At 35.8% G+C, this 14,618-nt stretch overlaps 1 protein-coding gene across 1 annotated transcript; it reads left to right on the forward strand.

Moving 5' to 3' along the window:
* The first annotated feature begins 368 nt into the window (after window positions 1-368).
* LOC114758254 (histidine kinase 2) lies at window positions 369-11,142 on the forward strand. Its single transcript, XM_028947291.1, has 14 exons — window positions 369-1,192; window positions 1,666-1,938; window positions 2,647-3,081; window positions 4,366-4,641; window positions 5,366-5,535; window positions 5,629-5,841; window positions 5,937-6,123; window positions 6,348-6,399; window positions 6,498-6,727; window positions 6,826-6,924; window positions 7,489-8,147; window positions 8,649-9,146; window positions 9,989-10,478; window positions 10,859-11,142. The coding sequence occupies exons 1-13, from the start codon at window positions 866-868 to the stop codon at window positions 10,239-10,241; spliced, it is 3,672 nt and encodes a 1,223-aa protein (XP_028803124.1). The 5' UTR covers window positions 369-865; the 3' UTR covers window positions 10,242-10,478; window positions 10,859-11,142.
* The last annotated feature ends 3,476 nt before the right edge of the window (window positions 11,143-14,618 follow it).

The raw sequence follows: 14,618 nt of genomic DNA on the forward strand, positions 1-14,618 counted from the left end.
CAGTGTCTCCACTTCAATAATGAACCCTATTAAATATTAAAGTAATGAAATACTCACTGACTCTGTATCTCTCTGTGTTTTTGTATTTGGTTTGATAGTTCACAAAGGTAAGATTTTGGTTTGTTTGCCTTTGGTTGAACCATCCCCACCAAGATGATGAGATAATCATGGAACCGTCTTCTATTAGCTAATGCTGCATTTCGCCGAACTCAGAAAGCAAAAGCCAGCAACTCTCTCTCTTTCTGTTGCTCAATTTAAGAAAAAAAGAAAATATCAACTCAATTTCATTTGAAAAATGGTTTCTTTCTATTTCTCAACGCAAATATTTGTCATTTTTAACTCAATTTGATTGAATTAATTAATTAGAAAAAAGAGGAGGCCAGATTCATAATGGGTCTTCCCTCTTATGCATGAGAGACTCAACTTCAACTGTTTCACTCGTTTGATGCTTCTTTTTGCTGTTCAGGGCTCTGAGAGACAGAAACAACCAGTTTCAGAAAACCAACAAAATTTTCTTCTCTCTCTCTCTCTCTCTCTCTCTCGTACACACACACACACACACAAGTTGCCAAAAAATTTTTACAACTGTGTTCGATTCAGGGTGATAATTACCCCATGGTGCTATTCCAGGTCTTTTATGGCTCTTGAGGCTTCACGGATAGCGATAATAGACACTGGACCACTTGGTTTAATGCAATTCTTAGCCTTTTTGGTTTGACTTTATTCAACTTTTTGAGTTTTTCCTGCTGGCTTACCCAAATCACTGTTAGGTTTCCATCAATTTTCGCCTGCAAGTTGGATTATATGTTTGTTTTGGTTGAGCCGAAGCTCATGTTAAGGCTTTAAGTGGGTCAATTTTGCAAGAATGTCTGTGAATCGGAAGCTCCCTGGGTTAAATGGCAGGATGCCACCAAGTTCCAAGTCAGCTAAGTCAAATGAAGCTTTGCATGAGTCTAATTCTTCACTCAGGAAATGCAAGAAGAAGAAGCCCTTTTTCGTGTGGGGTTTGCTTGGTCTTGTTGCGGTGGGGATTGTGTGGTTCTTCATCAGTTTCCACAGTGACTCGTTCATGTTGAGGAAGGAGCAAAGGTTGGGTGATTGTGAAGAGAGAGCTCGAATCTTGCTACAGCGTCACAATATCAGCAAAAAGCAACTCCATGCTTTCGTTTCCTTCTTCTCTGTATCAGATCAGGTACTATGTTTATGCCTTTTTACCTCCTTTCTTCAAGAACATGCGGTTATGGTCTCTCTTCCATATTCTCAATTCCTTTCTCAATGCGTCTGGATCGAGCGCACTTGCAGTGCCGTCCATCGCCCCAAAATGACTTAGCTTTTTTCCAGGGATTGCTCTGCACCGTTCATTGCTTTTTATTTCATAATTCTTTTGATTCTTCTCCATGGAAGAATTGTTACTTGGGAAATCAAGAAATCCACAAGTGTAACACAATTTTTCTTAGGATTAACTTATATACTGAACACTTCAGTTGTTGACCAAAAAGGAAAAAACAAGGAAAGAAACAATTTCTGAAATTTCCATGATATTCTCACTTTGTCTTAACAGCAAACATTGCTTGTTGTAGAGATGTATGTAATTAGCATAAAAAGTGATGCTTTCTTTTTTTCCTTTTTTTCTCCCTCTATCTCACTCACTTCTCTATGATCCAGATTTTATCCCAATGTATCGATGAAAGAAGAGTGCAAAAGCTGTTAAGCAGTGACCTTGGCAATACCTTGCAGATGACATTTTCAGAGAATAAGGTGTTACATAGGGAGCATATATGTGGTCCAGGCCAAGTAGAACTTATGGAACAATGCCCAGTTCTCAATGATTCTGTGCAGAGAAATCTGGAATCATTACAGCTAGTGGAAAAAACTGTATCATTCGCTTCATACTCTGCTATCATGTCCAATTTGGGCAATAATTTGTTTCATGGCAAGGTAAAATCTTAACTAAAGCTGAGTATGTATGTCATAAACAGATTGCCAAATAGCTAGTGCTTATAAATTATCATAAATTATTACTCCTATGTCCCATCCATAATGCCATTGAAGAGTATGTATCATGGGTTACTTGATGGAGTTACAAAAGCATAGCTATTAAGCCCCGGCACCTTTGCTTATTATTTCCTGTGAAGTTTACTAGTCTGCTGACTCAAGGTTGGACATGATATTGTTAATGATGCATTATATGGATCTAATGTACCTTTTCATACACAATTGGTCAGATGAATCTGTTGAATTTCGTGGCCAGCAATGTGACATTTTTTTAGCTGAATTAGCAGTATAATACATTCTTGTGTAATTGGCTTAATTGGTAGAATAGGGGGAAGAATTTGAAGTATGATAGAAGACAGAGTAATGTCACAAAAATTGTTGGCATGTCATATGAATTTAACCTGAATAAATCTCATTCCTATGTAAACAAACTTGTATGGGTTTTGTGAGGTCTGCTTTTGTTATGGATGTTTCAGATGATGGATTTCCCTGTTAAATGTGATTATGCGATGGTACCCTTTGTATATATATCAGATATTGTGTTCTAGTACTCATTCTTTGCTATAACAGATTAAGCAGTTCTTTCTTGTTCGTTTTGAAACAAATGTGTCTGCATTCTATAATATAACGAACATGCTTCTGGCTTTGCAGAACATTGTGCAGTCATGGGTATTGGAGTTAGTTATCCAGGGTTATCTGGTATTGTGTATAGGATGCTGGGGGATTCTTCTTGTAATTACAATTTGTTGCAGATGGGCTGGGTTTCCTTTCCTTTGGAATCAGAAGCTGGTTTCACAGCCGAAACAGTTGCAACATTCTGCAGGGCAAAATCCAAAGGGTGCTGGGAGTTGGAGGAAAAAGCTTTTAGTTACATTTGTGTTACTTGGAATAGTTGTGTCCATTTGGTTATTCTGGCACCTGAGTAATGATATTAAGCTGAGGAGAGTAGAAATGCTTACTAATATGTGTGATGAGCGAGCTCGCATGCTGCAAGATCAGTTCAATGTGAGCATGAACCACGTTCATGCTCTGGCTATTCTTGTGTCCACCTTTCACCACAGTAAACACCCATCTTCTATTGACCAGGTATTGTACTCCTTCCCATTCGGTTTTTGAGAGGCACATTGAAATTATTGGATGTCAGTTCTAACCCAATTCTGCGTACACTTATCCAGAGTAAGTTCTGTGTACTCCTCCCCATTTAGTTATGGTGGATGTATGTGGCATTGCATTGCAGTCTCAAACAACAAACAATATGAGATAATTTGTGTACAAAGGAGGGGAAAAATGATTCTCAATCATATGTATATCTTGTGGAGCGGCATTGGATATCCCTCTCTTATGGAGGCAATTTAACACACAAAATTATAATAGAGGGATTATGACAGGAAGCAAAAAGAAGGAAGCTGAAAAGTATAAACATGATCATGAAATAATTAACAATACAACAAAATGGGAAGGATTCTGGTTATGCCATGGATAGGGGCAGATCCAAAACGAAAAATCACATTGGTGTTTTTTCTTTTGTTTTTTTTTTTGGAGGAAACACACACACATATTCTTTATTGTTTTAATATTTGATTCTTAATATTCAAACAACAATAACAAATCTTATCCCACTAGGTGGAGTTTTCTATATGGATAACAACAACAAATTTTTAAAAATAATTTTACAACATGAAAAAATCATTAAATATTAAATTATGTATAATAATATAAAAATGCTGGAACATAAAAATATAGCCATAGATTAGTTTTATGAAAATTAATTAATAAAAATTAAAAAAGTATATACTAAGTTAATTTTAATAATTTAAGGGAATATTTATGATGTAGATCTTTAATGACCTAATAATTAATAAAATAATTTTATTTCTATGTAACTATATCTCGGGCTTTGTTTGGGAGGGTGGCGGTGGAGATGAAGCCATTCAGAAAGAGTTTTTTTTTTTTGGGAGAAAACAAGAAGGCTAGAGTTGACCGATTGGTTCAATTCTAGCTACTGGAGGTTAGGGTTTACGTTGGCTCAATATGATGAATACACAAGAAAAGGGGCATATGGAGATTATTTATTTGTAAAGCCAGGAAAATAGTTGGCATTTGATGTTCAAGCATTAGTGAACAAGTGGAATTATTGATTTTATTAAGGAAATTTGTTCAAGCTCATTCCTATTTGCCTAAAAGATATGCTGACCCCTATCTTGTTAGTTTGCAAACAAGGTCACCAAGACATTATTGTATCATCTCTCAACTCCTTAGTTGCTTTTCTTGCTGCCGTCTTGACAGGAAATTAGAAATCATAAATTAAAAATAAGACAAAATACAAAGAGAAGGAAAACTAATCTTGAAGCTTTTTATGTTCTTCTGCAGAAAACATTTGGAGAATATACAGAGAGAACAGCATTTGAGAGACCACTCACCAGCGGTGTTGCTTATGCTCTGAAAGTTCTCCACTCTGATAGGGAGCATTTTGAAAAGCAGAATGGGTGGACGATTAAGAAAATGGAGACTGAGAATGAAACACTTGTCCAAGATTGTATTCCGGAAAATCTTGATCCTGCACCCATTCAAGATGAATATGCACCAGTGATATTTGCTCAAGAAACTGTTTCCCATATTGTATCTATCGATATGATGTCTGGAAAGGTTTGGCGTTCTTACCTTATTGTTACCCTTATTTAATTTCCCATATTGTATCTATTCATATGATGTCTGGAAAGGTTTGGCGTTCTTACCTTATTGTTGCCCTTATTTAATTTCCTTATTTCAAGCAGAATTTGGGGCACTGTCTGAAACTGTCAATTTCACGATCCTATGAATGTTCTTATAATGTTAATCCCTCGTAAGAGGAAGAAAGCTTGCGTTTAGTTTTCTCTGACAGATCTTTTACTCGTTTGTCTTTAATTTTCTTTATTCAATTTGGAAGCATTAGACTTCTGAATCATTTACTATTACTATTACCATTAATCTTGGTTTTATTATTTGGAGCTGAACGCGCAAAATAAATTATATCTTGAACTTTATTTTACATAATTTTTTTTTTAAAAGGCAAAAGTTAAGTGTTGGGATAAAATAATGGCAGCAATAGGATGACTGTAAGCACTGGATTATCCCGTATGTGGATGTATCTAGAGTCTCTTGTGCATGGATAAATATATGGATGTACAGTTTAAAAGTTTGTTGCTTAAAAATATTCAACTTTTATATGTGTATTGATATTGAGTATGAGTTATCAGGTCTTAGTTTATACTAATTCATGCATGCGATATATTGAAAAGAGACAAGATACAAAGCGATTTTGTATAGAATTGTGAATTAAATTGCTTGATTGTGTAGTTGTTTGACTGCTTAGTTTGTTACTGTTATGCAGGAAGACCGTGAGAATATCTTGCGAGCAAGAGCAACAGGAAAGGGAGTGCTAACGTCTCCTTTTAAACTACTGAAGTCCAATCACCTGGGTGTTGTCCTTACATTTGCTGTCTACAATGCTAATTTTCCTCCACACGCTACACCGAAGCAACGCATTGAAGCTACTGTTGGGTATTTTAAATAAAAATTTTCACCAAATTGTTATAAATTAACATTCACATTGTATTCATGAGCCAGTTAATTCATATGTTAGTCTGTTTCTAGGTACTTGGGTGCTTCCTATGATGTTCCATCACTGGTGGACAAGCTCCTTCACCAACTTGCCAGCAAGCAAACCATTGTTGTAAATGTTTATGATACAACTAATGCTTCTGCACCTATCAAAATGTATGGTACTGATGTTGTTGATACTGGGTCACTACATATAAGCAACCTGGATTTTGGGGATCCTACACGAAAACATGAGATGCATTGCAGGTTTGCTTTTGCCCTTCTCAATGTGAAATTGTCAAGTCCTGGAGCTTCATATAAGCTGAATTTGATTAATTTATTTATTCATTATTTTTTTCCAGGTTCAAGCACAAGCCTCCACTACCTTGGACGGCAATCAATGCATCAGTTGGGGTACTTGTTATTACTTTGCTTCTTGGTCATATTTTTTATGCAGCAATCAGCCGAATAGCAAAAGTGGAGGATGACTATCGTGAAATGAGGGAGCTCATGGTTCGAGCTGAAGCTGCAGATGTAGCAAAATCTCAGGTTTCTTATATTTCCGTAGCAGTTGGTTTTTCTTTTGGAAAATAATTGCGAGGCTGATGACAAGATGATCTCTGACTTTATTTTCTCAAACAACTTGAGTTCACATGATTGTCATCATTGCCCATTAGTATTAGTATTCATGACAATGTAACCCTTTTTATTTATCTTAAATATACTTATGGTTCCTGGAATGACTTTTGTATTTTGATTTACATTTTTTGTAGTTTCTGGCAACAGTTTCACATGAGATTCGGACTCCAATGAATGGTGTTTTAGGTAATATAAAAAAAAAAATTAAAGAACTTGATCCTATGTTAACTACTTCCCTATTCGTTGACAGTAAGTTAAAGTCAACTTTTCTTGTCATTTTCCAGGTATGCTGCAAATGTTGATGGATACTGAACTAGATGATAGCCAGCTGGATTATGCTCAGACTGCTCACAAGAGTGGTAAAGATCTTATATCAGTGATAAACGAGGTTCTTGATCAGGCTAAGATTGAGGCAGGAAAGCTTGAACTTGAAGCTGTAGAACTTGATCCGCGTTCTATTCTAGATGAAGTCCTATCACTCTTCTCGGGAAAATCTAATGAAAAAGGAATTGAGGTGAGATTCATGCTTTTGACCCTTTTTTGTTCCTCAGGTAGTAGTTTGGTATTAACTCTTACATAAACCTGGGTTTGTATTCTTTTGGACGAGTACAGTTGGCTGTTTATGTGTCCAAAGTGGTGCCAGAAGTTGTCATTGGTGATCCTAAACGATTCCGGCAAATAATAACTAATCTTGTTGGAAATTCACTCAAGGTATGGCATGTTTCTTGCTGCACTTTTTATACTTCTCGGACTTTTATGCTTGCTTTACAAAGTATATGACAATTTGCTCACCCTACGAGGATAGCATCTGTTAGCACTGGCCTACGTATGAATGTCTTCCATGAATTACATCAATTAATCTATTCTCATTGAAAAAATTGTTATCTTGAAGATGATTTTGGACCATTTACTAACTTTACTTGAGAGATCAAAGTTGAGCAAATGAAGAATGTTGCATCTTTCATTATCCTCAGGATGCATTTTCTATGTTTCTTGGTGACTTTTTAACCCGCTGTTTATTTGGCATGGGCTTTTGCCAATATGTTATATGACTTGTCTCTCTTCCCCTCTTGCTACCCTCATTATTCATAAATTTTGTATTAAGCCGGCAGATTTTCTTGATATCCGTGAAGTCATTGATTTATCTGTTGCATTTCAATTCACTTCTGATAAAGGACATGCACTTGTACCAGCAGATTTGCCTGATACCCCTAAAATGCCACGTTCGTTATTGTTTCATGATCTCTAATCATTTATTTGTTTGTTGTATTTCAGTTCACTCATGTTAAAGGACATGTATTTGTATCGGTTCATCTGTCAAATGAAGTAAAGAGCCCGCTTGACACTATGGATGTTGTGCTGAGTCAAGGGTTCCAGGACATTTCAGACAAAACATATAATACATTGAGTGGATTTCCTGTTGTCAATAGATGGAAAAGCTGGGCAAATTTCAAAAGGCTAAGCAGTATGAATCTGATGGATGAGCCTGGAGTGATTCAGTTACTAGTGACGGTTGAGGATACAGGAATAGGGATTCCTTTGGATGCCCAAAACCGCATATTCACCCCTTTTATGCAAGCTGATAGTTCCACCTCACGAACATATGGTGGGACTGGAATAGGACTGAGTATTAGTAAACGTTTAGTCGACCTCATGAGAGGAGAAATCGGATTTGCAAGTGAACCTGGGATTGGCAGTACCTTTTCCTTTAGTGCAACTTTCAGGATGCCGAAAGCCTCATCTCTGGATACAAAGCAGCAGCAGTGCGATCCTTTTGTTTCAGAGTTTCAAGGATTGAGAGCACTTGTGGTGGATAGAAGAAAAATCCGTGCTGAAGTTGCAAGATATTATCTGCAGAGGATGGGGATGTCTGTGGATGTTGCTTATAGTGTTAACTCCGCATGCTCTTATCTATCTGGTTCTTCCAACAAGAGGTAATTTTGCATTTGCCATTTGAATTATATTAAGGTCATCTGAATTTGCAAAAAAAAAAAAAAAACAATAAATGACATCAGAGCACCACCAAAGCATGTTATATGAGTATTATTGTTCCAAAGGTACCATGCAGAGCACCATCGGATAAACCTTGTGCATGAGTAATTTACTAATTGTAGAATATAGATTTTCTGTATCACGACTTCTGGAGCAGAGAAAGAACAAAAAGAGCTATTTCCAAAACAAATTAAGATACCATGTTTAAACTGTTGCATGTTTCAGATGGGAAGTGAAGATTGCATGTTACTTGATACAATTCTGTTTTTTTGTAGTCTCATAAAAGCAATAGTTTATTCTTTGAAAAGTGGGAATTTTTTTGAAGTAGTGGAGGTGATATGGTTTATTTTGCTTCACCATAAATTTACACATGAAAGGTTTTAATATCTGAAAACACGCATTAGAAGTCAATTTTGCTAAATATTACTTTTATGTTTTCCCAGCATTTCTCAACAGTTGGAGATGATTCTGATAGAAAAGGATGTCTTGGATAAAGAAAGTAGTGAATTGTATGTTATCAAGCAGCACAGGCAGGATGACATCAAAAGAGACCCAAAATGTTTTCCCAAGATTTTCCTCTTGACCAACAAGCTTAGTCCTGATGAACGTGGTGAGCTAAAATCTGTTGGTGTTGTAGATGATATTCTAATGAAACCTCTTTGGTTTAGTGCTTTGATTCGCTCCTACAGAGAAGCCCTTGGAAGTGAGAAGAAGCAAATAATTAGAAAGAAAGAACCAAACCTTGGGAACTTGCTAAGACAGAGACATATTTTGGTGGTTGACGACAATGCAGTGAACAGAAAAGTAGCTGAAGGTTTGCTACGAAGATATGGGGCTAAAGTAACCTGTGTGGAGGGTGGCAAGGCTGCCTTAAAGATACTTAAGCCACCACATAGTTTTGATGCTTGTTTCATGGATCTCCAAATGCCAGAGATGGACGGGTAATTGATCTGTCTATTCATAATGTCCTACTTTGATGATTCTTTCAGAATGTTAGACAATGTAGTTATCTTCTGTACCGGAGAAAACATGCACGCATATTGGAGCATAATAGTTTAACTAAGTTAATGCAAGAAATCAGCATGTACATAATATGTTTTTGCAAATAACCGGCTCGCTATATTTGAACTGAGACTTATTTCTGCTGAGCCTAACTGCTGCACTATTGACCTGTGAAGCTATCCACATAATCCATGATTTGTGGAGTTGAAAATATCATGTAATTATGCTCTGACTTTGTATAACCACTTTTATGGAGAATGGTATAAGCGATTTTCAGTATGTCAACAACTTTATGTTGACAGTTCATTTGTCTAGGATCGTTAGATACCCTTCTTTGGTTAGGGAAGTTGATATTGCTGCATGCTTTTCTTCATATGATCTCATGGACCAAAATTCTTATAAAGCTATCAAATATATGTATATATATATTTTCAAATGTTAGTTTGGGTTGAAAAGATAAATAAGTATTAGTTCTGGCCTTAGGGACCTGGATCCCCTTCAACAGGGAGGGGGTTGGATGAGAGAAAGAGACAGGACTAGACCGTCCTGTAAATGTACCTTCCACATCCTCCCAGGGGTGTCCCCAAAATCCGTCTGCCGCCTTAGCTTGATGAACAACTTTATATTGATTTCTAATATTTCTAAGATTGTTCAATATGTTGGGCGGCCACTTTGCAGATGTTAGAAATGTAATAGATTCTACGTTCTTTTCTAGATAGGATTTCACAGAGCAGGATTCCTAACTAAGCTATAATTTTACAAATGTTCTTGTCATTTTCAGATTTGAAGTGACCAGACAAATCCGCAGTCTGGAGAGAGAGTTAAATGAAAAAATTGCACATGGTGAAGGATCATCAGAGATGTTGGGCAATGTGGCTCATTGGCACATGCCGATATTGGCTATGACAGCTGATGTAACTCAAGCTTCAATCGAAAAGTGCAATATGTGTGGGATGGATGACTATGTGTCAAAGCCATTCGAAGTAGAACAGCTCTATGAGGCAGTGGCTCGTTGCTTTGGGTCTGGTTGCTGAGTTGAAATTACGTGTTTATAATCTCTACCAAGTCATGACGGCATCCTGTTTGCAATGGTTGACTGGTATCTCTGTCTAGCATGTCTTTAATCAAGAACACAACAACCAGCAGCAGAGAGGTAGCTGGTGGATATTTCCCAGCTAAGAATTATCTCCAGATGCAGTAATGGTTGCAAACAGCTTCAAAACAAGACATGGCATGCTGGCATTAAATGTGTGGCCTTGTTCATTGTTACGGTAAGTGCAGTGTTCATATCTTTTCTTTCAATTTATTTATGCTTTATACATGATAAAGGAAGCAACCGGCCACCCATGAACTTTGACTTTACTGGTATGACACGGAGGATCCAGGTTTGAACCCCAGCTGGAGCCTAAATGAACCAAGAAAGAAAGAAAACTTGAGGAAGCATGTGACTCATTCTATACTTGAAAATGAAATACACATAAAATTTGATTCAATTGGGTTTTCCCCTCTACATATCACAATTTGAATGAATCTTCCAGGATCAAAAAAGTATTGTCATCTAATAGTTCAATGATCCAGACTCATCGATGGATGTGTACTTTTCATTGTTGGCTAGTAACTTAATAATGTCCTTTCTTTTTTGGCTCCTCAGGATGCTGAGTGAGGGTGCTGTTGATATTCAAAGGACAAGAAAGCGGTCAGAATGGAATGAAATTGGAATTTTGCATGTATATACTACATAACACGGTTTTGTTCCCACTTTTCTCATTTCTTATGTATTTTATATTTATATTCAACTGAAGGAAGTAGGAAAAGATATGGTGTTATTGTGATGTAGTCTGATCGTATAGCGTCATTTGTTGTATGTTGTAAAGTTTCTAGAGTTGAAAATAGATGAAAATAAAAGCGTAGGAAGGAAAGTGGATTGTATATATACTTCTAATCTTACATCTTGGTGTCTCCTTTTAAATTCTACGTTAGTTTTACCATGAAGAACCCTAGAAGATAGGTATACATAATGATGACGGTACCCTGGATTCATTTTTTTGGGGCTATATTTGAAGTAGTGGCAAATGACCTTATTGCTTAGTGACATGAACCTCATTCTTGCTTACAGGTTTGATCCTTAAGTGCTTCATGTGTTGAGCTTACCCTTATAAAAAGAAAAATTGAAGCAGGTTCAATCTTGGAACTCTGAATTGCTACATCCTTGAACGTGAGAAAGGGGACTTTTTATTCAACGATTAGCCATTTAAGGTCATGATTTATTGAAATGGATAATGCACGCGGCCTAAAGAAGGCTGTAGAAATTGGTGTAAAGGGATCAATGAATAAGAACTCTATTGCTGTAAAAGATAAAGCAATAAAGAGAAAGAGAAGGAAAATAAAGAAAAGTGAAATATATCTTTTTTCTTTTTGAAATACATGGAAGCTAATTTAGCCTTAGAAGCTAACCATATGAAAATAAAATTCCTAACAGTAGCATTAACCATAGGGAGGCTAATCTCTAGTAATGCATATGTAATTTTGATGACAAAATTCTCAGTGTTTGATGGAGTTGTTTAAAGTTGAGTGGATTAACAAGTCTGGTTTGGAAACGAAGTCTGATGCGGTAAAAACTTAAGATGAAAGGAGGCTTAGCAATTAGGCAGCCAATGCAGTCAAGTAGCTTTACCTCAGTTTATGGTTGACACTTCAAAGGTGCTCTGTAAGTCCATGTCAAGTGGTTTTACCATACTTCATCTGTTAAGTTGCTTTGTATTACAAACAGAAAGGAAAACTATTTAACACGTATTTTATACTTCTCAAATTTTAATTTGGTGTTCGTGTCTTTTTCTTTTGCTTAAATTTTTTTAACTTTGTTCTCTTAGCACTATTAGCTTCTGTACAGGAGCTAATAATGCTAACCGAGCAAAGTTAAAAGAGTTAATCTGGAGATAAAAAGTTATGGATTCAAATTAAGAATTGATAAAACACAGCTACATACAAAATGATTTTTCACCAACACAATATTAAGTTCATGGGGCGGGATCATATGGAGACTCATGCAAGAGGGAGGTTCAGGTTTGAAGACGGATGACCCAATGGTTTATAGAGAGCCCTTTTAGCCCGATAATCTTGCACGTCTTGACCTTAGTTTATGAACCCAAATGTTCCCCCCCCCCCTTCCCCTAATTTAAAAAGACAGATACTATTGATATGAGGTTATAAACATGATTGAACTCACTTAATAGGAACCTATGTCCCACTAAGCCACAAGGCCATTGGGTTTATTGACCCTAATCTAATGCAGAATTTAAGTTTATGGATTGGACAAGGGAGCTCTGTTCATGTCATCCACATCATGCACTAAATTCTGAAAGCTCCATTCAACCACAGCCAGTATGATTATTATCTTTAATACAAGGTAGCAAGGGGCATTTTGCATTCAACAAGAAACATTACAGACTCGTTCGAAGTGGCTTATAAATAGTTTATCAATTGTAATTTACGAAATATAATGTAAGCATGTGAGAAGAGTTTTGTCTTGATTTATGTAAAATGTGTTTATAATCATGATCCCAAACAACGGCTACATATAAGTTCAATATCACTTTACCATATGCATATATGACCTTTTCAAGTTTATGGCTACAGATTACAATTACAAGTATTAAAAAAAAAAAAGAAAGGTTAAAGTTAGTCTCGAGACCTGTTATAATTGGAACTTGTAGACCAGTTCCTGCACATATCCCAATTTGAGAAGAGAGAAGAATTGAAGCAAAGAATTCAAAGAACATTTGGGGTCCACATGTAACCAGAAATGCAGAGCAGAGGTTATCGTTGAATGTTGAGCAGAACAGGCTTTCAAAGTTACAATTTTCTTTTTCCTAACAAAACAAAAGGCTACAGTTTATAATGCAAAACGACATTTATAGAATATGGGTTGTCATTTTCTGACTTATATTTTTTTTTGTTTATTTGCTGTTATATTTATAGAGTTTGGACCATTTAAGTGTCATTTTCACATGAATTCCAAAAGAAGTGGAGTTTTGGTGAAACTGCAAAGAAGAGGACAAATTCTGCGGAAGAAAAAGGAGAAACAAAGCAAGGCAATGAATCTCCCAAAAGCCATAACATAGTCGGTGTGATGACAGGGAATTATTGGACACAGAAAAGTGAAGGTTCTTCGTCTTGCGTGTGGAATGATATTTAAAGGCCTTGAAGATATATATGGTAATACCTTTAACATGTCTTAAAAAATTGAAATCCATTTTGAAAATAACTGAAATTATTTATTTCGATGAGATAAACTCAAATCCAGGACTTCACATCTAAATATGACGGGTGACGTTACTACTAAGACAACTTGCTGTTAACTGTTAACTGTGCTCGTGGGACTTTGGTAAAAGTTGAGAGCTGAAGGAAGGGAACCAAAGTTTTAATTTATTGTCCCAACTCACAAAGCAGCTATCATATGATCTATATATCAGTATGCGCTTTACTGACAAGTTGAAAGAATGTGAAAGAGTTAAGTGTGTTGAATCAATTGAGAGTGGGGAACAAAACACCCTTTGGGCAGCCTTTTATTTTATCTTGTCTTTTTCCTTTTCATAAGATATAATTAATTATTCTGACTTGTTTCTATTCATAAGTGATAATATTTGAGTAATTTTTATCATAAGAGACACTTAGAGGTTGTCTCTTTCTATTCTATTTTTTTTTAATTTCCCATTTTATCCTAATTGAATTACTCATATTAATATCATTATATTTATTGTCAAGGTAAATTATTCATATGCTAATTCACTTGTAGGAAAAAAGTTTGTTTCCAAATACAAATAACTTCTAGATCGATTAATGATATTTTTCTAACTTTATCCACATTAAATACAACAAAATAATATGCGAGAGAGAATGTACATCACATTCTTGTTCCATACCCTTTCTTTAATAGGGGTAATTCTGAAAAATTTTAACAACTTAATGCATTTTTTAGTATGCAAGAATGAAGTATAATAAATGACTTATACTACTTCCGATCCTAATTATAAGAGCCAGTTGACTTAATTTGAGGAAACTAAGAAAAGAAGTTAAGTTAGTTATTTGTAATAAATAGGTGTTGTCTTTCCTAAAATATCCTTATTAATCAAATATGTTGGTTAAACTATAATTATTAGAAGGACTATCTTGAAAAAAATTGAGTAAATATGAGAGACAAAATAGATTGGGGTTTTATATGTAGGACCAATATAAAAGTCAAACAAGGTCTTATATTAAGGACCGGAGGTAGTATCTGGAAATAGAGCTGTAAGTAGAAATCTCTCAAGATAACCCCATGCCTACAAGATCGTCTTGCAATATATCCTGAACTTCACCAATGACCAATTTGAATTTAAATGCCAGATTAATCTTTGTCATTAAAAAGTGAA

This window comes from Neltuma alba, unplaced genomic scaffold (genome assembly GCF_004799145.2).
Source record: "Neltuma alba isolate B1F8T4 unplaced genomic scaffold, ASM479914v2 tig00010684_pilon, whole genome shotgun sequence".
Classification (NCBI taxonomy): Eukaryota; Viridiplantae; Streptophyta; class Magnoliopsida; order Fabales; family Fabaceae; genus Neltuma; species Neltuma alba.

Bases quoted from the DNA above. Each gene is read 5' to 3' on its own strand.
- LOC114758254 (XM_028947291.1), top strand. From the start codon at position 866: ATGTCTGTGAATCGGAAGCTCCCTGGGTTAAATGGCAGGATGCCACCA. The intron at 3,082-4,365 runs GTATTGTACTCC...GTTCTTCTGCAG, and splicing joins ACCCATCTTCTATTGACCAG to AAAACATTTGGAGAATATAC. The intron at 6,925-7,488 runs GTATGGCATGTT...GTTGTATTTCAG, and splicing joins TTGTTGGAAATTCACTCAAG to TTCACTCATGTTAAAGGACA.